Source organism: Odocoileus virginianus, chromosome 30, assembly GCF_023699985.2.
Source record: "Odocoileus virginianus isolate 20LAN1187 ecotype Illinois chromosome 30, Ovbor_1.2, whole genome shotgun sequence".
NCBI lineage: Eukaryota > Metazoa > Chordata > Mammalia > Artiodactyla > Cervidae > Odocoileus > Odocoileus virginianus.
In genome coordinates this window covers 32220603-32246920 of record NC_069703.1, presented here as the reverse complement: position 1 = coordinate 32246920, position 26318 = coordinate 32220603, and the positions used below count along the sequence as shown (strand labels likewise).

Here is a 26318-nt window from a genome sequence, read left to right as displayed (position 1 = left end):
TTCACACCTGCGAATTTGTGTTTAAGGAAACTATTCACATTGGGGCGTCGAGTTATATTTTTAACGTTTGGTTGCATGTGCTTGTGCTTTGGGAGGCTCTTTCCTCTGCTGAAATGCTTTTGATTTTCACTTCCTTTTTCTTGATAGTGTCGTTGATTAGATACATCTGCTCGTCTCTGTTTACTGCATAACGTCATGTTTTTCTGCACTCTCAGTAACAACTGAGCGCCCAAGTTGTTGGAGGAGGGAGGGAACCAAAAGTACCCACCAAAACAAGGTACCCTGAGACCAAAAAACGAGGCAGGCGGCTCCATGTAATCGGTGGATCAGTTGATTTTAGGGTAAGGTAGTCACGGGGTGGGGCCGGACGGATGACAACCTGGAAGCATTCGCCGCTGTGCTTCCCAGCACCCAGGGGCCATCAGGATGATTCTGTGTTTACCCAGGGTGTGGGGGTAGGAGCTTTACAACAGGAAGAGCATCTTTTTTGTTTTTCTGGCTCCACTAGATATTCATTGCTACACGCAGATGTTCTCTGACTCTGGTGGCTGGGGCCACTCTCTCGCCGTGGCGTGTGGGCCGTCACTGTGCTGACTTCTCTTGTGGTGGAGCACGCGCTCTGGGGTGCTGGGGCTCTGTTGCTCTGCGTCATGTGGGATCTAGTTCCCAGACCAGGGATCAGACCTGTGTCCCCTGCATGGGCAGGCGTATTCTCCACCACTGGACCACCAGGGAAGTCCCAGGAAGAGCGCTCTTAGGTCAAGATTTATGAATGGGTAACTAGTCTTGTGGGCACTGGGAATATGTTGGTGAAAGGTCTTCATTGTTGTTTAGCGACTACCAGGGCATAGAGACCACCTGGACTTAATCACAGTTAAACAGTATCTATTAACTACAAAGCCCTTGACCACACAGAAGAAATTTACTACACAGTACTTCCCAGGTGGCGCTAGTGGTAAAGAACCCTCCTGCCAAAGTAGGAGGCAAAAGAGATGCGGGTTCGATCCCTGGGTCAGGAAGACCCCCTGGAGGAGGGCATGGCGACCCACTCCAGTGTTCTTGCCTGGAGAATCCCATGGACAGAGCCTGGTGGGCTGCAGTCCTTGGTGTTACAAAGAGTCAGATGTGACTGAAGCGGTTTAGCACACACGCGCACAGCCCAAGTTGGGGTCAGTGGAAGGCCAGGAGGAACTGAACGGGCCCAGGGCGGTGTCAGCGGTGCTGACAGCCACACAGAGGTAAGGGTCCGGGGTGGCTGACTCAGTAATATACTCTTCTGTCCATACGGAAGTGTGGCTTTAAATAGAGCTCTTCATTAGTTTCCTGTGGTTGCTGTAGCAAATGGCCACACATTTTGTTGCCTGAAACAACACAAATTGGTTCTTTCACAGTGGGTTTCCCCTTGGGCTCAGTGGGTGCAGGAGACACGGGTTTAGCCCCTGATCGCGGGAGGATCTCAAATGCCTCAGAGCAACCCAGCCCGTGCCTCACAAGTGCTGAGCCTGTGAGCCACAGCTGCTGAGCCCACGTGCCAGAACTGCTGGAGCTCAAGGACCCCAGAGCCCGTGCTCTGCAGTGAGCGAGGCCACTGCAGTGGGAGCCTGGGCGCCTCGACGGGACCGTAGCCAGCACAGCGAGGAGGACCCAGCGCGGCAGAAACAGATGAACGTTGAAACACGCGACCCACAGCTCTGTGGGTCAGACTCCAGGTACGGCGTGGCTGGCTTCTCCGCTCAGAATTCCCCAACGCCAAACTTGACGTGTTGGCAGGGCTGCGTTTCTTTCTGGAGATCCTAGGGGACAGTCCATTTGAGGTTGTTGACAGAATTTAACCCTGCGTGGTTGAAGGACTGAGGTTCCCGTCTCCCTGCCGGCCGTCGGCCATGGTCATCCTCAGTTCCTAGAGGCAGTCTCTCTTTCCTGCTGCCTGGCCCCCTCACAAAGACAGCCTGCCCTGTGCAGTCTCTCTCCTGCTTCCCGTCTCTTTGGCTGTCCTGACTGACTTCTCTGAAGCGTCTCTTCTTTATTTGTGACCATGCCACTCTGCTTGTGGAACCAGGGATTGAACGCGCCCCTAAATGTGGAGTCCTAACCTCTGGATCACCAGGGAATTCCCAAGCATCTCCTTTAATGCATCTCTTCTACCTGTCTCTCTCTGTTCCCTCTCCCACGTGGTATATACATTACATTGGGCCCACTCGGTAATCTAGGATAATCTCCTTATTTTTAAGTCAGTTGCTTGTTCCATCGCTCAGTCGTGTCTGACTCTTCGGGACCCCATGGACTGCAGCATGCCAGGCTTCCCTGTTCTTCACCATCTCCTGGAGATTCCTCATTCATTTCCATTGACTTGCTGATGCTATTTAACCATCTCATTCTCTGCTACCCTCTTCTTCTTTTGCCTTCAGTCTTTCCCAGCATTAGGGTCTTTTCCAGTGAGTTGGCTCTTTGCAATAAATAGGTGGCCAAAGTATTGGAGCTTTAGCTTCATCATCAGTCCTTTCAATGAATATTCAGGGTTTATTTCCTTTAGGATTGACTGGCTTGATCTGCTTGCTGTCCAAGGGAGTCTCAAGAGTCTTCTCTAGCACCACAGTTCAAAAAGTTCTTCTCTCAACCTTCTTTATGGTTCACACATCACATTCTTACATGACTGCTGGAAAAACCATAGCTTTGACTGTGGACCTTTGCCAGTAAAGTGATGTCTTTGCTTTTTAATACACTGTCTAGGTTTGTCATAGCTTTTGTTCCAAGGAGCAAGCATCTTTTAATTTCGTGGCTGCAGTCACCATCCACAGTGATTTTGGGGCCCAAGAAAATAGAATCTGTCACAGCTTCCACTTTTTCCTCATCTTTTTGCCATGTGGTGATGGGACTGGATGCCATGATCTTTGTTTTTTGAATGTTGAGTTTTAAGCCAGCTTTTTCACTCTCCTCTTTCACTTTAATCAAGAAGCTCTTTAGTTCCTCTCTGCTTTCTGCTATTAGTGTGGCATCATCTGCATATCTGAGGTTGTTGATATTTCTCCCGGCAATCTTGATTCCAGCTTGTGCTTCATCCAGCCTGGCATTTCACATAATGTACTTTGCATATAAGTTAAATAAGCAGGGTGACAATATACAGCCTTGATGTACTCCTTTCCCAATTTGGAACCATTCTGTTGTTCCATGTTCTGTTCTAATTGCTGCTTCTTGACCTGCATGCAGGTTTCTCAGGAGACAGGTGAGGCAGTCAAGCATTTCCATCTCTAAGAATTTTCCATAGTTGTGATCCACACAGTCAAACTTTAGTCAATTTTTTTTTTTTTTTTTTTTTTTTTTTTAGTCAATGTTTAGTGTAGTCAATGAAGCAGAAGTAGATGTTTTTCTGGAATTCCCTTGCTTTTTCTATGATCCAATGGATGTTGGCAATTTGATCTCTGGTTCCTCTGCTTTTTCTAAATCCAGCTTATACATCTGAAAGTTCTCAGTTCATATACTGCTGAGGCCTAACTTGACGGATTTTGAGCATTACCTTGCTAGCGTGTGAGATGATCGCAGTTGTAGAGTAGTTTGAGCATTCTTTGGCATTGCCCTTCTTTGGGACTGGAATGAAAACTGGCTTTTTCCAGTCCTGTGGCCACTGCTGAGTGTTCCAAATTTGCTGGCATATTGAGTGCAGCACTTTCACAGCATCATCTTCTAGGATTTTAAATAGCTCAACTAGAATTCCATCACTGTCCACTAGCTTTGTTGGTAGTAATGCTTCCTAAGGCCCACTTGACTTCACATTCCAGGATGTCTGGCTCTAGGTGAATGATCACACCATCGTGATTATCTGGGTTGTGAAGATCTTTTTTGTACAGTTCTTCTGTGTATTCATAATATCTTCTGCTTCTGCTAGGTCCATACCATTTCTGTCCTTTATTGAGCCCATCTTTGCATGAAATGTTCTCTTGATATCTCCTGTTTCCTTGAAGAGATCTCTAGTCTTTCCCATTCTATTTTTCCTTCTATTTCTTTGCATTGTTCACTGAAGGATGCTTTCTGACCTTTCCTTAGAAAGGGGACGACAGAGGATGAGATGGTTGGATGGCATCACTGACTCAGTGGATGTGAGTCTGAGTAAACTCCCGGAGATGGTGAAGGACAGGGAGGCCTGGCGTGCTGCGGTCCACGGGGTCACGGGGTTGCAAAGAGTCGGTCACGACTGGGCGACAGAACAACAGGAGTGTGACAGCCGTGGAGAGTGAGGGCTGCTGTCTGAGAATCTGTGCCTATGGCTGCTTTTTAAAACACGAATTCATTAGTTTGGGTGTTCTGGGTCTCCATTGCTACGCGCAGGCGTCTCACTGTGGTGGCTTCTCGTTGCGGGGTGCGGGCTCCTGGTGCTTAAGTTTCAGCAGGTGCGGCTTGCGGGCCCTGGGGCGCAGGCTGCAGCTGCGGAGGTGCATGGGCTCTTCCTGGACCAGGGACCGAACCCCTGTCCCCCGCATCTGCAGGCAGACAGCTGTCTCCTAGCCACTGGGCCAGCAGGGAAGTCCTGCCTACTGCTTCTTTTAGAAGAAAGAATCTGTACAGTTCTCTGAGATCTCGAGGACTGTGGTAACTACAGTGTTACACGTGGAGCCTTGTAAACAGCTTCTGAATAAAACGCGTGGGGATAGTGGCTGAGGGCTGGTGGTGGGAGTGGATGACCAGCCTCTCTTCCTGCTTTCTGCAGGGCTCCGGACCCTGTAGGTGCTCATCTAAGTATTGAGTGGAGGGGTGGGAGGGACTGTGAATGAATCAACGGAAGGATGACAGGGTAGACGATCAGATTGGATGGGTGAGAGGATCAGTGAGCGGGGTTGAGTGACTGATGGGCTGGGGGCGGGGCAGGGGGCGGGCGTGCAGGAGAGGGAATGTCTTTCCTGCTGGCTGTCTTTCCTGCTCATTGCTGGTTCATCTTTTGTTTTCAGCTCCGAGCAGCAGAGGTGGAGATCAAAGATCTGCAGTCGGAGTTTGAGCTGGAGAAGATCGATTACTTGGCCACCATCCGTCGGCAGGAACGTGACTTTCTGCTCTTCCAGCAGCTCTTGGAGCAGGTGCAGCCCCTGATTCGCCGGGACTGTAACTATAGCAACCTGGAGAAGATCCGACGAGAGTCCTGCTGGGATGAAGACAATGGTTTCTGGAAGATTCCCGAGCCCATCATCATAAAAACCAGCCTCCCAGTAGGTCAGGAGCTTTGCTGTTCCCCTCACCTCCCCGCTGCCCACCCACTTCCTTGTTCCCCCTCCCTTCTCCACAGTTTGCTCTCCTGCAGGCTGGCAGGGGGCCACGCACCTCTTCCTGCTGGCTCTGAGGGCAGCAGACAGGTGACCCTGGGTACCCAGCATGTTGGGGGCCTAAGAGTCGGGCACACGTGGGTTGGAATTTTGGCTCCAGCAGTCCCTGTGTCAGCTCTTGGGACTCAGTGTTCTCATCCGTGAGATGGGGATTAATAACAGCACCTTCCTTAAAGATCGCTGGGTGGCTTAACGTCTTATGACATGTAAAATCCTTGGAAACATGCCCGGCACATTGTAAATGCATGAGGCATTTTCTTACCACGATCGTTATTGTCCTTACTTCAGCCTGCAATAACCCTGAAGGGGTAAAGATTTTCACCCCTGTCTTCCATATGAGGAATCTCAGAGAGTGTAAGTGACTTATCCGGAGTCACAATCATAGCAGTGAGTTGTAGGCCAGGGACGGAAGCGAGCTGGGCAGTTGCAGGCCTGGCTCACTTTCTGCTTTTGCTGCTGATCTCCTGTGTGACCTTGTGATGATCACTGTCCCTCTCTGGGCCTTGGTCGCCTGATCTTCACAGAGAAGGGGTTGGATGAGATACTCCTGAAAGCCACCGAGCCCTCACTGGGTCTCAGAGTAGGCTCAGACTTGCAGTGGATTGTCTCCAGCAGCTCTGCCCATTCAGGGAGCTGTGGGCTCCTCAGGCCGGCGGGGCCACACCCGTGCACCCCCCGCTCGGGGAGTGCTCATCTAGGTCCTCCATCTTTGACGACCCGGGGGGACGGGTGCTGCCGCGGCCAGCTCAATGGGCAGGGAGCAAAAGCAGGGTGATGCACAGTTTGGAAGAAAGAAACTAGAGACAGAATTAAAGTTTTAAAGATGAGACCGGGGGACTCAAGATCTCAGGGATCAAGAGCCCTGTTCCTCCAAGCCACCTCATTTTTATTTAGCGTCTTCACATGTAGAGAGTATCTGTTGTGTTACGATAAAATCAGCCTCCTGTGTCCCTGATCCCGTCTCCCAGGTTACTGATGACCTTGAACTGTCGTTATTTTCTCGTGCAAAGGGTATCACCCAGCTGGAGGCCCTAAACCCACATATGCCTTGGGAAAAACATCTTGGTGTGTGCGGCAAGCAGTGTTCTGAACTTGCGCTGACCCGGCATTCCAAGGTCCACACTGTTTTTCTGTAGCTCAGCAGGGCATGACGACCCCAACTCATCACGCTGATGTACTTTTGTTTAGATTACACTTAATTGCTCTATCTTGCTTTCATTCTTTTCCCATGGTTTTGTTTCATGGCTTAGCCAGAGCAACAGGCAACTGACTGACTGTTATCCAGTCAGTCACACTGACTGATCCACACTGACTGATAGTGTGTGGTGCCCTGCGTGGCACCATCCCCGGTGAAACGCCAGCTGCCTCATTTCCTCGCAGGCTGCAGGCAGCGCTGGCCTGTCTCCCCATGCTCACCTGCAGTCTTGCCTGGGGGCAGAGGAGTGGCTGCTTTGACCTAAGCCCTCCTGATGTCTCTCAGAGCCATCCCCTCTCTAGGGGTGGGCTCTAGTGTCCTCCCCTGGCTCCAAGGCTGAGCCAGGCCTGAGCACCCAGCCTCTCCCCCAGCCCCGCTGCCCCTCCTACCAGGCAGCAGGGACCTGAGCTTCTGTTTTCTCGTAGCAGTTTCAACAGGGCCACAGAACAGACCAGCCCGCAAAGCCTCTGCAGCGGACAACGGCGAGCCAGGCATGGTACAGTCTCTGGGAGGGCCAGTGGGGAGCGGGGAGCTTGGCCCCCAAGGCGCAGTGGGCCGGGGAGCTGTAGGATCTGACTGTGCTTCCAGGTGACCTAAGGATTAATCAGGGGCTGAGCGGGGGCCCTTTCTGTGTCGCTCTTTGCACCTAGACCCCCTGCCTCCTCTGGGCCTCACTCAAAGGCACTTGAGCGTGCACAAAGAGCAGAGAAGGAGCAGGGGTTCAAGGTAGCCTACCCTGCTGGTGATGGCCTGAGGTCTCAGCCACAAACCCAGAGCCCAAGCAGCTCATCCCAGTTCCCTGGGCCCCAGCTGGTACTCTTAGACAGAAAGCGTCCTCAAGTTTCTGTAAATAGTCATTGCGATTCTAAAGTCACTTTATTTCATGTTGCCTTTTTTTTTGTATTACAACAAATACATAGCCTTAAAGCAGGTCAGCCAACTTTTCTCTAAAGGACCACACAGGAAATACTTTAGGGGTTGGGTGCAATGTGGTCTCTCACACAACTAATCAACACTGCACGAGAGCACGAAGCCACCCACACCCTAGGTAAGGGAATGAGCCCAGCTGCGCGCCAGAGAAAGTTTCCAAGAACAGTCTGTGGGCCAGGTTTGACCCATAGACGGTATAATTTGCTGATCCACCGTTAGCCATTACAGATATTTTGGAAAACCTACATGGAACATAGCTCTGCAGTCATGACAAGGTCACTCGTAGGTTAGTGCGTCTCCATCTGAGCAACACAGGCTGGTTTAAGGTTCTGACTGGCTGCTTTTGATTCCCTAACTTTGTTTTTAAAAAAAAGAAAAGGGAAAGTTGTTCCTGAAAGAAGCCATTCTTAATCTGAGATTATGGATGGGTTATATTTGAATGCTTTTAGTTCCAGGTGACGGATACTTATGCAAAGCAAACAATCATAAGCAAATTCGGGATTTTCTTGGTCTATGTTAAGTGGACCAGTTTCAGGCATGGCTGGATCAAGGGGCCCAAACAGTCCTGTTCTGTGTGGTTTCTTCACCTCTTGGCTCTGCTTCACTTGGAGTCCTGGGTTTGGATGTAGGCAGGACTTCTCTGTGTGGCAGGAAAGATGGCTGCTAGCAATTGGTAATCCAGTAGGAAAGAGATGTGGGATTTTGGAGCGTCCTTAAACCAAGGCTTGTGGCAAGATTCTGATTGGCTCTGCCTGGGTTGGGCCTACTCTTAGACCAATGACTGTGTCCAGGAGATGTAGTTCTGCGATTGGTCCAGTCTAAGTCACATGTCCAGGTGTGTAGCAAGGGGATGGGCAAGCGGCAGTGGTGGTATTAGGGTGCTGTGAATGCATAACCTACCAAGACCATGTCCAGTGGGTGAAAGGTAGCTCCCTGAAGGAAGAGATTCAGGCTGAAGAAAATAGATCCACTACAGCAGTGAAAAGTACTGAGTTTAGTTCAGTCGCTCAGTCATGTCCAACTCTTTATGACCCCATGGACTGTAGCATGCCAGGCCTCCCTGTCCGTCACCAACTCCCGGAGTTTACTCAAACTCATGTCCAATTGAGTTGGTGATGCCATCCAACCACCTTATCCTCTGTCGTCCCCTTCTCTTCCCACCTTCTATCTTTCCCAGCATCAGGGTTTTTTCAAATGAGTCAACTCTTCCCATCAGGTGGCCAAAGTATTGGGAGTTTCAGCTTCAACATCAGTCCTTCCAATGAATATTCAGGACTGATTTCCTTTAGGATGGACTGGTTGGATCTCCTTGTTGTCCAAGGGGTCTTGAGTTGTCAAGAGTCTTCTCCAACACCACAATTCAAAAGCATCAATTTTTCAGTGCTCAACCTTCTTTATGGTCCAACTCTCACATCCATATATGACCAATGGAAAAACCATAGCCTTGACTAGATGGACCTTTGTTGACGAAGTGATGTCTCTGCTTTTTAATATGCTGTCTAGGTTTGTCATACTTTTTCTTCCAAGAAGTAAGCATCTTTTAATTTTATGGCTGCAGCCACCATCTGCAGTGATTTTGGAGCCCCCCAAAATAAAATCTGCCAGTTTCCACTGTTTCCCCATCTATTTGCCATGAAGTGATGGGACCAGATGCCACAATCATAGTTTTCTGAATGTTGAGTTTTAAGCCAACTTTTTCACTCTCCTCTTTCACTTTCATCAAGAGGCTCTTTAGTTCTTCTTCACTTTCTGCCATAAGGGTTGTGTCATCTGCATATCTGAGGTTATTGATATTTCTCCTGGCAATCTTGATTCCAGTTTGTGCTTTCTCCAGCCCAGCGTTTCTCATGATGTACTCTGCATATAAGTTAAATAAGCAGGGTGACAGTATACAGCCTTGAGGTACTCCTTTTCCTATTTGGAACCAGTCTGTTGTCCCATGTCCAGTTCTAACTGTTGCTTCCTGACCTGCATACAGGTTTCTCAAGAGGTAGGTCAGATGGTCTGGTATTCCCATCTCCTTCAGAATTTTCCACAGTTTATTGTGATCCACACAGTCAAAGGCTTTGGCATAGTCAGTAAAGCAGAAATAGATGTTTTTCTGGAACTCTCTTGCTTTTTCAATGATCCAGTGGATGTTGGCAATTTGATCTCTGGTTTCTCTGCCTTTTCTAAAACCAGCTTGGACATCTGGAATTTCTCGGTTCACATATTGTTGAAGCCTGGCTCCCAGTGCTTGGTGATGAAAATGTTAGAGGACTCCAGTTCTAATGTTCCTAAATGCACTCGTGAGCCGAGTACTGTATTAGGAGTATGTCGTCCTGGGTGTGGGGGTGTGTAGTATCTTCCTTTCCCCTGATGGACCTGGTTTTGAGCACTGGAAGGTGGGGGTGGGGAGGAGCGTGTATGGACTGGAGACGGTGACCCTCCTTGCTGCCTGAGCTGCCTGGATCCCACTGCAGGAGTCGGGGTCTGGAGTGGAAGGCACCCCAACATGGGCAGTGAGGTTCATGTCAGCCCGCTGCCTAGGCTGGCAAAGCCCGTGGAACCCCCCCCCCCCCCCCCGGGTCAGGGCACGGGGTACAAGGAGCGCAGAAACAAGGGTCCTGACCTTGAGGACTTGGACTCTCAGCAGGAGGAGGACCGCTACAGGCTGATGCTCAGTCGCAGTGACAGCGAGAACATAGCCAGTAACTACTTCCGGCCCAAGCGGGCCAGCCAGATCCTCAGCACGGACCCCATGAAGAGCCTGGGTGAGCGTCCCGCCAGCCTCCTGCCCTCCAGCCCCTCCGAGTGCTCTGGAGTCATACAGGCCGGGCCAGGAACGCCTCCCTCTCTGAGCCTGTTTCCTCCGCCGTCAGCTGAGGGAGCTGCCTCCTCCGTGATGGGTGGGACGAGGCGGGGGGTGCTTGGTACACAGCCCCCGGCCTCCTGCCCCCTCCGTCTCCTGGGGGCGAGGGGCCGAGTTGGATCCTCTGTCTTCCTGACACGCAGCAGCCCCTCAGCACGCCCCAGCCCGGGGCTGCCCAGGACTCGGTCAGGTCCTCACCAGCTTCCTCAGATGGTGACTCGTTCCCAAAGCAGGGCAATCAGGGCCACAAAAACAAAGCACGCTTCTACAAGCAAGAGTCCAAAGGCGCTTTGCTCTTAAAACTAAAACCAAAGGCACTGAGCTTCCAATCCAATACCAATTAAAAAGCAAATCTCAGATCTGTCCTGAGGTTAGTCGAGACAGAGTGGGTGGAGCTGAGGAATAAGGAGAGGAAAGCGGGACGGTGAAGACACATCAGATGAGTGCCTGGCATCGTGCCCATGTTGCAGATGAGGAAACCGAGGCTCAGGAGAAGCAGCTCCCTAAGGTCACCCTCCCACGAAGTGACGGAGCAGGGATTTGCAGCAGGCTTGTCTGGCTTGACACCCAGGCTGCACAGTCTGAGGCTTGAAAATCCACGCTCCCAGCCCAGACTCTCTGGGCAGAGATGGGCGTGCTGGGCCCAAGGCCACAGCCAGAGCAGGTTCTCAAAGCTTGGGGTCCCAGGGCCTCTGGCTGGGGTGATACCCCGCACAGTCTTTCCTCTCCACCCCCGCATCCTGGCTAACCAGTGCGTCTCCCTTCTGTGCTTTTCCTCAGCACATCACAGCTCACCACCAGGCCTCAGCTCCCCGCTCGGCGGCGGCTCCACTATCCCGCCCGCCCAGGCCCCCGAAATGCCCCAGCCTCGGCCCTTCCGCCTTGAGTCCCTCGACATCCCCTTCACCAAGGCCAAGCGTAAGAAAAGCAAAAGCAGCTTTGGCGGTGAGCCCCTGTGAACACACTGGCTGCTGCCGCCCTGCCTTTGGGCTCCCGTGAGACCACCAGGCCCCCCCCAGGGCAGCTCCAGCCAGGCCTCCTCTCGCCTGCCCCTGACAGTGACCGGGGCACCCAAGGGGGCCTGTCCCTGGGAAGGCACACTCCCCTCCCTGCTACCCAGAGAGCCCACTCTGCCCAGGCTGTGAGCCCCTCGGAGCCTGGACCCACGCCACATCAGTGTTCCCATCAGCCCGCCACTGTGCCCACCAGTGCGGTTCCGTGCCTCTATGGGATCAGAGACCTCAGCTCTGCTTGCAGGCCTTCATCAGCATCCCAGCAGTGTCGGCGACTTCCACGTGGATCAAACTCAACCTCTTGGCAATTGAACACTATTCCTCTGTCCAGTAGGCCCCACTTGGTGGGGAAGCCCTGGGGGGTGGGCCCAGGAGTCCTGGAGAGCTGTTCCCGGGCTGCCCACTCTCAGCTGGTTTGCAGCCCAGCGGAGGCCATTCCACATTAAGCTGCCCTAATAAACTGCCTTTTACCGACCAACTGTGCTTCTCCGACACTCAGACAGCGTCCCACAGCCCCTCGCTGGCCTCCAGGGGGAAGCTCTCGGAGCAGGGGTTCTTTTATGTGTGTGTGTGTTTGTGTTTGTTTTTGGCTGCACTGGGTCTTCACTGCCACACATGGGCTTTCTCTAGTTGGGGTGAGCGGAGGCTCCTCTTCATTGTGATGCACAGGCTGCTTGTGATGATGACTTGTGTAGCAGAGAAGGGCTCTGGATGCACGGGCTTCAGTAGTTGTGGCTCATGGGCTTAATGGCTCTGTGGCATGTGGCATCTTCCTGGACCAGGGATCTGACCAGTGTCCCCTACATTGGCAGTCAGATTCTTAACCACTGAGCCACCAGGGAAGCCTGGAGCAGGGGTTCTTAACAGCCTGCAAGCTCCAGGTCTCTGCAACTCCCTGCAATTGTGAGCACAAGTGCAGCTTTTTCAGCAGAGAGCATATGAATGTGAACTGTTAAGATTCTCAAAGAATCTGTGACCCAGGAAAGCAAATTCCTTGTTTTGGAAAATAGAGGCCACATCTGGCTGAGGTCCAGAGAAGACCCAAGTCTTGATGCCCTCAGGGGCTGTGTTGGAACCGTGCGTCCTAACATCTCTAGAAATGAATCCAGGCCATCCCAGTTGCCTAAGACTGACCCATCCCGTCGCCCACTGTATCCCAGCCCTGCTCTGTGGGAGGGGCCCACAGTCTGAGGGAAAAGGCTTTGGTGCTGTCCTGAGCCTCATTTCACGCTGAGCATCTGTGAAATGGGGATAATACCAACCCCACAGGGTTATTGTGAAGGTGAAATGAGATAGTGTGTAGAGTTCCTTGTGCGATCTCCAGGAGATCTTCCCAACCCACGGATCGAACCCAGGTCTTCTGCATTGCAGGCAGATTCTTTACCAGCTGAGCCACAAGGGAAGCCCAAGAATACTGGAGTGGGCAGCCTATCCCTTCTCCAGCACATCTTCCTGACCCAGGGATCGAACCAGGGTTTTCTGCATTGCAGGTGGATTCTTTACCAACTGAGCTATCAGGGAAGCCCTCCCAGGATTATTGTGAAGGTTAAATGAGATAGTGTGTGGAGTTCCTGGTGCGTAGCAGGTGCTCTGTTAGTCCCCCTGTCCTCCCCTTCCGTATCTGTATTAACTACTGTGGTAGCTGCCCCAAGCTACTTGCCTGGGCCAAGGAGCTCATGTTCTGGAGAAGCCAGGGCGGAAGGTGCTTAGGAAACCCAGAGATCAGCCTAAGGGGAGGCAGGCTGCAGTGCACACTTTGAGCAAGGGGATGCGAAGTCAGATCCGTATGGGGAACAGAGCGCCCTTGTGAAGGGAGCAGTCGGGGGTGGGGCTGCCATGAAGGATGGAGAGGACCCCTTAAGATGGGAATGTGGGGAGAGGATTCCTGGTTAGGGGTCTGCGTGAAGGGTTCCTGGTAGAGGGGTCCTCGTGAACAAAAGGCAGGAGGTGGCAAGGTCAGGGTATGTAAAAGGTGGGAGGAGACCTGTTCCATGGAAGGCCTGAGCAGGGACTGAGAGGAGATGGGCTGACAAGACAAGTTGAGGTGCAGACCTGCGTGAAGAGCCTCTGGGTTCCGTGAGCTGTGGCCGACTGCTCAGTGACTGTCTACACCATCAGGTCTGAGTGAGAAGTGGGTTGATGTGGCATCGTGGGCAGGAGGGCGGGCTGTGGGCAGAAGTCCAGGGTGCGGTCAGGGGATGGAGGGCAGGACTGGTTGAGGAGAAGGGCAGAGGGAGGTTTTGACTTTTGCCCCCACATTCTTGGCTTGGTGGACAAGGAGAATACATCAGAAAAGAATGGCTACCTTCTCTCTCCACAGTTACCTTCACCATTCACTCCAGGATTGAGGCTGAGCCCCAGAGAACAGTTAAGTCCTGGAGATGCTTGTGGTGGCTTTCACTTAGACCCATGGTGGTCTGAGGGGAGCTGGTTGCCCTGTTTGCCAGTTCAGAAGGGGTGTGGGGCCAGACCTGAGTGGAGGCTCAGCCTGATTCTGCACGAAGCGCTTTCGAAACCCGCGGTAGTCCTCCCAAGAGCCCAGGCGGTCCCAAAGGCACATACAGGTAAGCAAGGCCGGGCCTCATCGCTTCCAGTGCCAGCCTAGGACAGCGGCCTGGAAACAAGTGAAGTCAGTCAGTCGTGTCCGATTCTTTGGGGACCCATGAACTGTAGCCCGCCAGGCTCCTCTGCCCATGGGATTCTCCAGGCAAGAATACTGGAGTGGGTTGTCATTCCCTTCTCCAGGGGCTCTTCCTAACCCAAGGATTGAACCCAGGTCTCCCATACTGCAGGCGGGCTCTTTACCCTCTGAGCCACCAGAAGCGGCCTGGAAACCAGAGAAGCGCTCAGGTTACAGGGCTGTTGCGAGCCTGGGCGCAGATATGCCCAGCTACAGGTTCTGACTCCTCGCCCAGCCCACACTGCCTCCGGCCGGGGTCATCAGGCCGGGTGGACTGGGCCCGCGCCAAAGCCCTGCGCCCGTGAGCAGCGGGAGAGATTCCGGCCCTCTTCCCCCAGCCTCCACGCCCGCGACTCGTCCCCGGCCTTTTTCCAACCACCTTCTCCCGGGAGACAGTGGAGGTATGGCCTGGCTCCAGTCGAACCTGTCCCGGTCCAGGGAACCTCTGGCCGGGACTCTGACCCGAACGCCACGGCCCAGACCCGGACCAATCGGATGAGCAGGCGGGAGCCGGCCCAGGCTCGGGCGGGAGCCGGCAATGGGCGGAACCCAAGGGCTCTCGGCCGTACTGATTGGCCGCGGCCGCAGAGCTGTCTCTCTAGGATTGAGCCTTTTCCTCTCGGGGGGGCGGGACCGCGAGCCGCTTTCACCAATAGTGTGCCGAGAATCCGCCTCCCACAGGGACACTTCCGGCCATGTTCCTCGAGCCTTGCCGTCCGAGCAGCGGCTCCGGACGCCCGGCCCCGGCTTTCTCAAATCACTTCCGGGTGATACTCTAAGACAACGAGCCGCGATTGGGCGACCGTGGAAGGGGCACTTCCGGTGCCCAGGCCCTTGGGTTCTTTGGAGCAGGAAGATGGCGCCCCGCGCGGCCCGTGTGTGGTCCAGCTGGTGGCTGCTGTTGCTGCCCTTGCTTGGCCTGGCCGGCGCCAGCGGTCCTCGCACCTTGGTACTGCTGGACAACCTCAACCTCCGGGAGACGCATTCGCTTTTCTTCCGGAGCCTGAAGGGTGAGACTGGGGCCCGAGGGGGTGGTAAGGTCCCTGAGCTCCGAGACACCGACCCTTCTTCCTCCCACCCGAGCTGGCCTTCCAGGTCCGACCTGCCGCCAGGGGCCTGGTGGGGGGACGGGGGCAGGACGGTCACGGTCTCTGCAGTGGTGGTTTCTCTTTGCCTCCTATCTGCCTCAGCTCCCTCGTTCTCTTTTTCCAGATCGTGGCTTTGTACTCACATTCAAGACCGCAGATGATCCCAGCCTGTCCCTCATTAAGTACGGGGAGTTTCTCTATGACAATCTCATCATCTTCTCCCCTTCGGTAGAAGGTAAGAGCTGCTGGTCGCCCCCAGGACTGTGATTTATCAACTTTCTTCAGGATCTTGGGTATGTCCTGGGATGGAGTGGGTCGCCAATCCTGGGCGCGCTGCTCCCAGAGAAGAGGAAAAGGCTAACGCTCAGTTGGTAAAGAATCTGCTTGCAATGCAGGAGGCCCCGGTTCGATTCCTCGGTCAGGAAGATGTGCTGGAGAAGGGATAGACTACCCATTTCAGTATTCTTGGGCTTCCCTTGTGGCTGAGCTGGTAAAGAATCCACCTGCAATGCGGGAGACCTGGGTTGGGAAGATCCTCTGGAGAAGGGAAAGGCTACCCACTCCAGTATTCTGGCCTGGAGAATTCCATGGACTCTGTAGTCCGTGGAGTCGCAAAGAGTCAGACACGACTGAGTGACTTTCACTTCACCTCACCTCACACTCGGCTTAGGATATGTCCTTACCAGAAGACAGAGCTGAGGACTGTGCGATCAAGTGTTGTTGCAGACCTTAGAACTCCTGGCTCTGCTACTCTGAGAAGGGGTTTTCTCCCTTAAAGGGCCTGATAGGAAAGACAGACATTCCTTCACTCCCTGACTGGGTTTGCCTGTGTGAAATGAGAAAATGGCTGTGCTATAAGCATGATTTTCTGTAAAGGGGCATTGGTGGTAGTTGATCCTGAAAATTCAGATGGAGTCATAGTTAGACTGAAAAGACCCTTTAGTGATTACCTAGTCCAGACTATTTGAGGCTGGATGGATATGTCCAGGGCTTAGCAGAAGACTAGTTGTTGAGCCAAATGAACATCTTCACTAGATTTCCCAGTTGACATTGCTGTGACAGCTTACTGTTTTAGGAGGCAACTCCTCAAATAGGCTGCCACTGTACGACTCTCTTAAGAAGATCATGTATTAAACTGAACTTGTCTTCCACTGCTTGCTTTGTTTATTTGGGGCAAGGAGGAAAAGGGTTTCTGATACCCCCCAGGGCCTAAGAGAAGAGCTCTAATGCTTATTTTGCTTACAGGCATAGCCTTCGCATAATCAGGTCCTGAATTATTCAGTTGTTTCTTCTCCAGACTAAATAACCCCAGTTCCTTTGGCTGTTTCCCTTTTTGTTGTGCTTTTGAGCATCCTAGTCATTCTTTTCTTTAGTGGCTTCAGTTTATCTTTTTCTCAGAGGACACAAGTTGTCCCTGTCCGGGGTGAGTCAGGACTGCCATCTCCCTGTTCAGCTTATGAAGCTTAGGAAGGCTGTCACTTCACTGGCATCGACTTTCTTCTCTTTGGTTCATGTGAGATTGGGATCTGCAAAGCCCCTGATGCATTTTCCCCTAGGTTCACAGTACTTGGCAAGGTGCTCCCAACTCTCCTGTAATATGTGCCTTTGGAATTAGCTTTTCAGAGGCAAGTTCAGTTGTGCATTAAAATCTTCAAGTTGGCTAGGCAGGCAAATGATGCCTTTAGCAGGTTAAATGGTCTTTGCTGGATTGCAGCTATGTTGGAACTCTGAAAGCAGTACTGAATAGTGACAGAGGCTACCCTTCAGGAGTCTTTCAACCTATCTGTGAGGAAATATAAATAAGGACTTGAAATGAGTTACCAGACCACATGTTAGGATGTCCCAGATGGAGTGGAGGGACTGTCTGAGTTGTGCTTTGAAGGGTCACTGAGAGGGAGGGAAGTGGTAGAGGTGGGCTGAGGAGGCTGAGGTAGGCTGCTGTTAGTGGGAGAAGGGGCAGAGCCCAAGATACTGCTTCAGAAATCAGAGTCATTGCCGTCCCCACTTCGTGATCTTTACCACTTTCCATATTTGTGCCAGTAATGTTTTTCTTCAAATTGACCTGCTTTAAAAAAAAAAAGCATAACCTAGTTTAAAAGAAAACTAGTAATGAACCCATTGTCACCACTGAAAATGGAAAGCCAGTACTGTACCATCATTTGCTTTCTGAAGAGGAAAATATAACAGTGAACGCAGCGCTGTCAAGTTCTAGCTGATTCTTGGCCTGCTGAAGGCTTTGGACTTGAGGCATCCTCTGAAAAGAGATGAGCTGGTTGAGAGAGGTGTTAAGGCTAGTGTTGAACTGTGCCCATTCTCTGATGGAGGAAGCAGGGAAACGAAATGGAATAGTGTCTCTGAGATTCAGTGTTATTTGAAGCCCTGCCCGGCATCTCTGTGGTGAACTTTTCTGCCTCTTGCGGGGTGGGGACCATTCTTGTAAGAAACCCTCTCAGACACCCCTAGGGAGAAGGCTAGCATGTTCTGGAGGTCAGGGGTGTTCAGGATAAGTGGTGGTCCCCACTCTGAGGGCCCTTCTGCGGTACTGTGACCACTAGGCCCTCTCAGGTATGAGGACACAGGCCTGGCTTCCTCCTCCACGTATCGGCGGGTTCCTTGTTCTTCTGGGATCTGGAAGCCCTGAAGGCATGTGCAGTAATGGCTCCAGGAGAAGGATCCTTACCGTGTCCTCTGTGCCTGGGGAACGCTGGGTCCTTGTTTTATAGATGGGGAAGTGGCCTCAGAAAGGTGAAGGGGTTGCCTGAATTTGTTGTTCTTCAGTCACTCAGGCATGTCTGACTCTCTCTGACCCCATGGCCTGTAGCACACCAGGCTTCCCTGTCCATCGCCACCTCCCGGAGTTTACTTAAACTCATGTCCATCAAGTCAGTGATGGACATGATGGCAGAGGAGTCGTCCCCTTCTCCTCTGCCTTCAGTCTTTCCCAGCGTCAGGGCCTTTTCCAGTGAGTTGGCTTTTCACATCAGGTGGCCACAAGTATTGGAGCTTCAACTTCAGCATCAGTCCTTCTGATGAATATTCAGGATTGATTTAAGATTGACTGGTTTGATCTCCTTGCAGTCCAAGGGACTCTCAAGAGTTTTCTCCAACACCACAGTTCAAAAACATCAATTCTTTGGCGCCCAGCCTTCTTTATGGTCCAACTCTCAGATCTGTACATGACTAATGGAAAAACCATAGCTTTGACTAGACGGACCTTTGTTGACGAAGTGATGTCTCTGCTTTTTAACATGCTGTCTAGGTTTGTCATACCTTTTCTTCCAAGGAGAAAGCGTCTTTTAATTGCAGGGCTGCAGTTACCATCTGCAGTGGTTTTGGAGCCCCCCAAAATAAAGTCTGTCACTATTTCCATTGTTTCCCCATCTATCTGCCATGAAGTGATGGCACCAGATGCCACAATCAAGAGTTTTTTGAATGTTGACTTTTAAGCCAACTTCTTCACTCTCCTCTTTCACTTTCATCAAGAGGCTCTTTAGTTCCTCTCGCGTTCTGCCATAACGGTGATGTCATCTGCATATCTGAGGTTATTGATATTTCTCCCAGCAGATTTGATTCCAGCTTGTGCTTCATCCAGCCTGACATTTCTCATGATATACTCTGCATAGAAGTTAAATAAGCAGAGTGACAGTATACACCTTGACGTAGTCCTTTCCTGATTTGGAACCAGTCTGTTGTTCCATGTTTGGATCTCACTTTTGCTTCTTGACCTGCATACAGATTTCTCAGGAGGCAGGTCAGGTGGTCTGGTATTCCCATCTCTTTAAGAGTTTTCTACAGTTTGTGGTGATCCACAGTCTTAGGCTTTCAATGAAACAGAGGTAGATATTTTTCTGGAATTTGCTTTTTCTGTTATCCAACAGATGTTGGCAATTTGATCTCTGGTTCCTCTGCCTTTTCTTAATCCAGCTTGAACATTTGGAAGGTCTCAGTTCGTGTACTGTTGAAGTCTAGCTTGGAGAATTCTGAGCATTACTTTGCTAGCATGTGAAATGAGTGCAATTGTGCAGTAGTTTTAGCATTCTTTGGCATTGCCTTTCTTTGGGATTGGAATGAAAACTGACCTTTTCCAGTCCTGTGGACACTGCTGAGTTTTCCAAATTTGCTGGCATATTGAGTGTGGCACTTTAACAGCATCGTCTTTTAGGATTTGAAATAACTCAACTGGAGTTCATCACCTCCACTAGCTTTGTTCATAGCGATGCTTCCTAAAGCCCACTTGACTTCACATTCCAGGATGTCTGGCTCTAGGTGAGTGATCACACATTCATGGTTATCTGAGTCATGAAGATCTTTTTTGTATAGTTTTTCCATGTATTCTAGCCACCTCTTTTTAATATCTTCTGCTTCTGTTAGGTCCATTTCTGGCCTTTATTGTGCCCATCTTTGCATGAAAATTCCCTTGTTGTCTCTTATTTTCTTGAAGAGATCTGTAGTCTCCATTCTATTGTTTTCTCTATTTCTTTGCATTGATCTCTGAGGAAGGCTTTCTTATCTCTCCTTGCTATTCTTTGGAACTCTGCATTCACATGGGTTTATCTTTCCTTTTCTCCTTGTACTTTGACTTATCTTCTTTCTCAGCTGTTTGTAAGGCCTCCTTAGACAACCATTTTGCCTTTTTGCATTTCTTTTTCTTGGAGATGGTTTTATCACCGCCTCCTGTACAGTGTTATGAACCTCCATCCATAGTTCTTCAGGCACTCTGGCTATTAGATCTAATCCCTTGAATCTATTTGTCACTTACACTGTATAAGTCTAAGGGATTTGCTTTAGGTCATATCTGAATGGTCTAGTGGTTTTCCCTACTTTGTTTAATTTAGCTCTGAATTTTGCAATAAGTAGTTCATGATCTGAGCCAGAGTCAGCTCCTGGTCTTGTTTTTGCTCACTGTGTAGAGCTTTTCCAACTTTGGCTGCAAAAAATATAAATTAGTCTGATTTCGGTATTGACCATCTGGTGATATCCATATGTAGCGTTGTCTCGTGTTATTGGAAGAGGGTATTTGCTCTGACTACTGCATTCTTTTGGGAAAACTGTGTTAGCCTTTTCCCTGCTTCATTTTGTACTCCACGGCCAAACTTGCCTGTTACTCCAAGTACCTCTTGACTTCCTACTTTTGCATTCAGTCCCCTATAATGAAAAGGATATCTTTTTTTGGTTTTAGTTCTAGAAGGTCTTGTAGGTCTTCATAGAATTGTTCAGCTTCTTTGGTATTAGTGGTTGGGGTATAGACTTGAATTACCGTGATATTGAATGGTTTGCCTTGGAAGCTAACAGAGATCATTCTATCGTTTTTGAGTTTGTACCCTAGTACTGCATTTCAGACTCTTGTTGACTGTGAGGGCTACTAAGGGATTCTTGCCCACAGTCGTAGATACAATGGTCATCTGAGTTAAATTCGCCCATTCCTGTCCATTTTAGTTCACTGATTCCTAAAATGTTGATGTTCATTCTTGTCATCCCCTGTTTGACCGCTTCCAATTTACCTTGATTCATGGACCTAACATTCCAGTTCCTATGCAGTATTGTTCTTTACAGCATCACACTTTCCTTTCACCACCAGACCCATCCACAACTGGGTATTGTTTCCACTTTGGCTCAGCCTCTTTATTCCTTCTGGAGCTATTTTGCCACTCTTCTCTAGTGGCATATTGGGCACCTACCGACCTGGGTAGGTCATCTTTCAGTGTCATATCTTTTTGCATTTTCATGCTATTTACTGGGTTTTCAAGGCATGATGCCTGGAGTTAAGCCCTGGTATCTAAGTTTCATTCATACAGATGTGAGAGTTGAACTATAAAGAAAGCTGAGGACTGAAGAATTGATGCTTTTGAACTGTGGTGTTGGAGAAGACTCTTGAGAGAGTCCCTTGGACTGCAAGGAGATCCAACCAGTCCATTCTAAAGGAGATCAGTCCTGAATATTCATTGGAAGGACTGATGTTGAAGCTGAAACTCCAACACTTTGGCTACTTGATGTGAAGAGGTGATTCGTTGTAAAAGACCCTGATGCTGGGAAATATTGAAGAAGGGGACGACAGAGGATGAGATGGTTAGACAGTATCACCAACTCAAGGGACATGGATTTGAGCAAACTCTGAGAGGTAGTGTAGGACAGAGGAGCCTGGTGGACTGCAGTCCACGGGGTCACACAGAGACTGAGCAACTCAGCACTTGAGCTGCAGCAGCCCCACTCAGTGCCAGTTCTGGATGCTATGGCCTCTCCTGACCCACTGACCAGAAAAGGGTACAGTCTTACAGTTACAGGTACTGAAAGTTCATGTGCCTTTTTGGTGCTCACTTTAAAACAGTGTATGAAGTGGTCCTGTTATGACTGTTAGACCTAAATCTGTAGGATTAACGGGAAAAAACTTCTGAGGTCGGGCAGAGGATTGCCCGTGTCACGGGACAGCATCATCCTGAGATTCAGGAGTGCTCCTTCTCAGACGGGCTCACTGGAGGTGAGGTTGATGGACTCTAGAGAACTGCCAGGGGTCCCAGGAGTGGCTCAAGTGAAGATGAAGGTACTGATGTGAAAGGTACAGGTGATAAGCTGCAAGTTGTTTCATGAAATGGGAGTGAAAAAAAGTGACATTTCTGGATGAATAGTTCATGTGTGACTTGAAATGTGTATGACTGACTTGACAGCTGTAATTGGCAGGTGTTTGAGTGTTTCATTTGTACTTCTAAAGGTTTATGAATTTGGGCCATTATTCTTGGATCTTCACACTGAGGAACTGGGAACATCGTCCTATGTCAGGACATGTGTGGTAGAGGCCCCTCTTGCTTTGGGCCTCCAGAGGGTGCTATTCTCTAATCGGTCATGCCTGGTCTCTGGCAGCTCAGCTGGTTAAGAACCTGCTTGCCAGTGTTCGATCCCTGGGTCAGGAAGATCCCCTGGAGGAGGACATGGCAACCCACTCCAGTATTCCTGCCTGGAGAATCCCATGGACAGGGGAGCCTGGCGGGCTATAGTCCACGGGGTCACAAAGAGTCAGACACGAGTGAAGCAACTTAGCACAGTCTGCGGGTCACCCTCCCCAGCCAGATGTCAGAGAAGCAGTGAGAGGAACCTTCTGGGTCCTGAGTCTGGTGCTTCTTTCAGATTTTGGAGGAAATATCAACGTGGAGACCATCAGTACCTTTATCGACGGTGGAGGCAGTGTCCTGGTAGCTGCCAGCTCAGACATCGGTAAGTCTGACCCGGGAGGTTGTGGTGTTTCCCACCATTTCTCCCGGGAGCTGAGAGCTTTACACGTGGAGGCTGCCAAAGGGGCATTCGTGGTGGGGCGGTGGGGGGGGCCCCGCCAGGGAGGGAGGGGACTGCAGCGCCCTTCAGTCCTCCTGCACTCCCGTGACCACAGCCAGGGAGGTGAGAAGCAGGTCCTGTTTTAAGAGCTGGGACCCCAGTTTCTCTTTTCCTTCGTTTTGCTTTTTCCTTTTGTTTCTCTTGTTTTTTTGGCGGCTCTTACGAAAAGAAGGCAAGAGGGAAGATTTAACAGATTTTTGTTTCCTAGTTTGGACATTTTCAAACATACTTACAAGCAGGGAGAGGGGAGTAGGACCCCGAGCCCCACGTACTTAACCACCAGCCGCGCCAGTGAGCACCCCCGGCAACTCTTGTTTCCTTTCCTCCAGTGTGGGTAGGTTTTTAAAACCGTGTTGGGTGGGGCTCTTGGTCATGTGATGATGAAGAGGAGAGAAACCTTGTTAGCCCCGCTCATCCAGATGACGTTTGCCCGAGGTATTTACTTTGCTTCAAAGCAAGTTTTTGTGCAGAACCAAGATCACTGTGTACTTGAGGTGAGGGGCCAGGTGGTGGTGGTTTATTAGTTCAGATTCTGACTCCCGCAGGCAGAACGCCATGCTGTTGCCCAGGGGTCGTGGGGCTGCGCCCGGCTTGGTGAGGCTTCAGGGTCTGGGGGTGACTGGTAGAGTGGGTTGTGAGGATGCCGGCAGGAGGGACACTGCTCGCCCCAGGGCCCTGGCTTCAGGGCCCAGTCAGGCATCTGTCAGGTTTTTGCAGGTGACCCTCTCCGAGAGCTGGGCAGTGAGTGTGGGATTGAGTTTGACGAGGAGAAAACAGCTGTCATCGACCATCACAACTATGACGTCTCAGACCTTGGCCAGGTAACCAGCTCAGCCTCGAAACCAGGAGGGGGTTGGGAGGCGCCCTCCCCCCCGCCTGGGGAACCTTCTCCTGATTTCATATTCCTCTGCTCGGGCAGCACACGCTCATTGTGGCCGACACGGAGAACTTGCTGAAGGCCCCCACCATCGTTGGGAAATCATCTCTGAATCCCATCCTCTTTCGGGGTGTGGGGTGAGTGAGCAGGAGGGGCCGGCAGAAGCCTGGGGAAAGAAGGAGTCGCTTTTGTCTGGAGGTTTTCCTTCCCTTGGGGTACATGGGTGAGATTAAATGTCAGACTCCATCATCACAGCACGAGGAGAGCTCGGGGTTTGGCTTTTAGGAAGTGTGATGAACTCCTGTGAAGAAATGGCTCCTGGGGGACCCTGGTCCTTTGGGGTCAGAGTTGGGCGATTTTCCTTTCCTTCTCCAGGATGGTGGCCGACCCTGACAATCCTTTGGTGCTGGACATCCTGACGGGTTCTTCCACCTCTTACTCCTTCTTCCCAGATAAACCCATCACCCAGGTGAGGGTCTCTGCAGCCTGAGGCCTCCGGCTCCTGGGCCTGGGGCAGCACTTTTTATCTCAAAGTGAGCAGCAAGCAGGAGAGCCCCCTTGGCAGTGGAATTAGAAATGGGTGGGCGGGGGTGAGGGCACCAGGAGGGTGGGTCTCAGCCCTCCTGGCCGACGGCCTCTTGTTGCTCCAGTACCCGCACGCCGTGGGGAAGAACACCCTTCTCATTGCGGGGCTGCAGGCCCGGAACAACGCCCGGGTCATCTTCAGCGGCTCCCTTGACTTCTTCAGCGACGCCTTCTTCAATTCAGCGGTGCAGAAGGCCACACCTGGCTCCCAGAGGTAGATGTGGGAGACTGGGGGCACCGAGGGTGGGTCTGTGCCACGGGGGAGGAAGGAGCCTTTTCCCTAAAAGTGTTGGAGGTGGAGTATCTGCAGATGCTTTTTTGAAGACTGTCACTATATTGCTGCTGTTGGCAACCTAGACTGTTCATAGTAGTGATGACCTATCTGGAGATGCAGTGGTGCTGGTTCAGTCACTAAGTCGTGTCTGACTCTGCAGCTCCGTGGACTGAGCACACCAGGCTTCCCTGTCCTTCACCATCTCCTGGAGTTTCTTCAAACTCCTGTCACTCATGTTTTGGTAGTTGTGCACTTATTGTGTAGGTGACACCCAGAGCAGCGTGTCACGCCTGTCGTCCTTTCCTGTGTTCCCCTCAAGCAGGACCCCTAGACATGTGTGGCCTCTAGGCAGAGCCTGGCTGGGTGTGGTCTATCTGGTGTGTGGTGACTGGTTTACCAGGCACCGCTGGAGGGAAGTTGGTCCCCGGCTGCAGCCTCCCCGTTTCCCCTTCTGCAGGTACTCCCAGACCGGCAACTATGAGCTGGCTGTGGCCCTCTCCCGCTGGGTGTTCAAGGAGGAGGGGGTCCTCCGGGTGGGGCCAGTGTCCCATCATCGGGTGGGCGAGACAGCACCACCCAACGCCTACACTGTCACTGACCTAGTGGTAAGAGCTTGGCGCTGGAGGGCCCCTGGGTTTGGGCCAAGTTGATTCCACTGAAAAGCACGCAGCACTTCTGTGCTGGGTCTGAAGCGCCTAAACAAGGCTGAATAAGTTCATCTTCACCCTAAGAAGTCAGCTTGGGTGCAGAGAGCCTGGTGTATAAACTCACCCTAACAGGCGGCCTTCTGTGGAGGAGGTGTGCTTTTGCTGTGGGAACGCAGTGGGGAGGGCTTTGCTGGTTTACTCCGCTGGGAGCAGAATTCACATTGAGGGGGGTCTGGAGAATCAGTCAGGAGAGGCTCGCGTGACGACTGTGGAAGCAGGGCCGCTCAGGCGTGCCGGCGCCTTCAGGGAGACACTGTTTGGTGTGGGCTCCCACGGGCAGGTCGGGGCTGGGCCAGCTGGGTGCGTCCTCCACTGTCCGGGGCTGGGGGGACCTGCCCGAGCCGTCAGACTCCTGGGGCGCTCCTGCCCGAGACGCGGCGGGGACTCGGTGCAGCAGAACCTGCCCGTCCGCGGCCACCGGGCTCACCCCGGCTGCTTCTCTCAGGAGTACAGTATCGTCATTGAGCAGCTCTCGGACGGCAAGTGGGTCCCCTTTGATGGCGATGACATTCAGCTGGAGTTTGTCCGCATCGATCCTTTTGTGCGGACCTTCTTGAAGAGGAAAGGTGAGCGCAGCTCTTGGAAGAGACAGCTCTGGAAGCCCATCCCTGCCTCGGGCTGCCTGGGAAGCCCCTCCTGGTTATGGGTCTTGGCTCTTCCCCAGGTGGCAAATACAGCGTCCAGTTCAAGTTGCCTGACGTGTATGGTGTGTTCCAGTTCAAAGTGGATTACAACCGGCTAGGCTACACACACCTATACTCCTCCACGCAGGTAAGCTGGCCGCGCCCTGCCCGCCCTGCCGCCCGCCGCGCGGCCGGGGCCCAGCACCGCTGCCCTCCGCAGGTGTCCGTGCGGCCGCTGCAGCACACGCAGTACGAGCGCTTCATCCCCTCGGCCTACCCCTACTACGCCAGCGCCTTCTCCATGATGCTCGGCCTCTTCATCTTCAGCGTCGTCTTCCTGCACATGAAGGAGAAGGAGAAGTCCGACTGAGGGGCTGGCGCCCTGCACTCCTGGGAACAGGCGGAGGGTTTCCATAGGATTGGTTTTCTTCCTCCTTTATGGCGGGTTTTTTTTTGTTTTTTTTAAAAGCCACGGACAATGGTACAGCTTTACCTCAGTGGGAGATGGAACATTGAATACCAAGGGGTGGAGGGTTAGGGAATAATTTGTTTTTCCACCTTGAACGCTAAGTGTATTTTTTCATATGTGACGTCAACTCTCATTTCTAAAATAAAGAGAAACATGGCCCTCACATTTCATCTGGCCCCTGTTGTACTCTGCTGATGGAGGGGTGCTGTTGCGAAATGACCGGGTAGAAAGTAGTACGTGGCCCTTTTTAGTTTTGTTGGTCTGGAAATTACAGAGCTGCTGAATGTCAAGGGGAGAAAAATAAGGTTAATAAAGGCCAGTGGGGACATCACAGAGATGGGAAAGCTAGGGTAACAGCACTTGACTTTAATAGAATTATAGAACTGCTTGGCTG

At 51.6% G+C, this 26318-nt stretch overlaps 2 protein-coding genes and 1 long non-coding RNA gene across 9 annotated transcripts in view; 2 read left to right on the top strand and 1 right to left on the bottom strand.

Annotated features, from left to right (window-relative positions):
* KIF17 (kinesin family member 17) overlaps positions 1 to 11776 on the top strand; it is a 45974-nt gene extending 34198 nt beyond the window's left edge. For 2 of the 7 annotated variants that reach the window (XM_020911997.2, XM_020911999.2), the window contains exons 13-16: positions 4941 to 5199; positions 6930 to 7000; positions 10067 to 10187; positions 11066 to 11776. In XM_020911997.2, the coding sequence (XP_020767656.2) occupies positions 4941 to 5199; positions 6930 to 7000; positions 10067 to 10187; positions 11066 to 11244 (630 nt within the window). In that variant the 3' untranslated portion in view covers positions 11245 to 11776. Of the gene's footprint in view, positions 1 to 4940; positions 5200 to 6929; positions 7001 to 9615; positions 9987 to 10066; positions 10188 to 11065 lie in introns of those variants that run through there. The other 5 variants (XM_020911998.2, XM_020912000.2, XM_070458832.1 and 2 more) reach the window with 4 other exon arrangements.
* Positions 11777 to 13447: 1671 nt separating this feature from the next.
* LOC139032212 (uncharacterized) lies at positions 13448 to 14739 on the bottom strand. Its single transcript, XR_011484733.1, has 2 exons — positions 14358 to 14739; positions 13448 to 13912 (listed from the first exon to the last, which is right to left on the bottom strand). It is a non-coding gene; the product is annotated as an uncharacterized lncRNA (long non-coding RNA).
* A 51-nt stretch (positions 14740 to 14790) lies between these two features.
* DDOST (dolichyl-diphosphooligosaccharide--protein glycosyltransferase non-catalytic subunit) lies at positions 14791 to 26089 on the top strand. The gene is made up of 11 exons (XM_020911996.2): positions 14791 to 14988; positions 15191 to 15301; positions 22186 to 22272; positions 23107 to 23210; positions 23309 to 23403; positions 23642 to 23735; positions 23917 to 24065; positions 24583 to 24730; positions 25278 to 25398; positions 25497 to 25603; positions 25676 to 26089. The coding sequence occupies exons 1-11, from the start codon at positions 14835 to 14837 to the stop codon at positions 25823 to 25825; spliced, it is 1320 nt and encodes a 439-aa protein (XP_020767655.1). The 5' UTR covers positions 14791 to 14834; the 3' UTR covers positions 25826 to 26089.
* Positions 26090 to 26318: the final 229 nt, after the last annotated feature.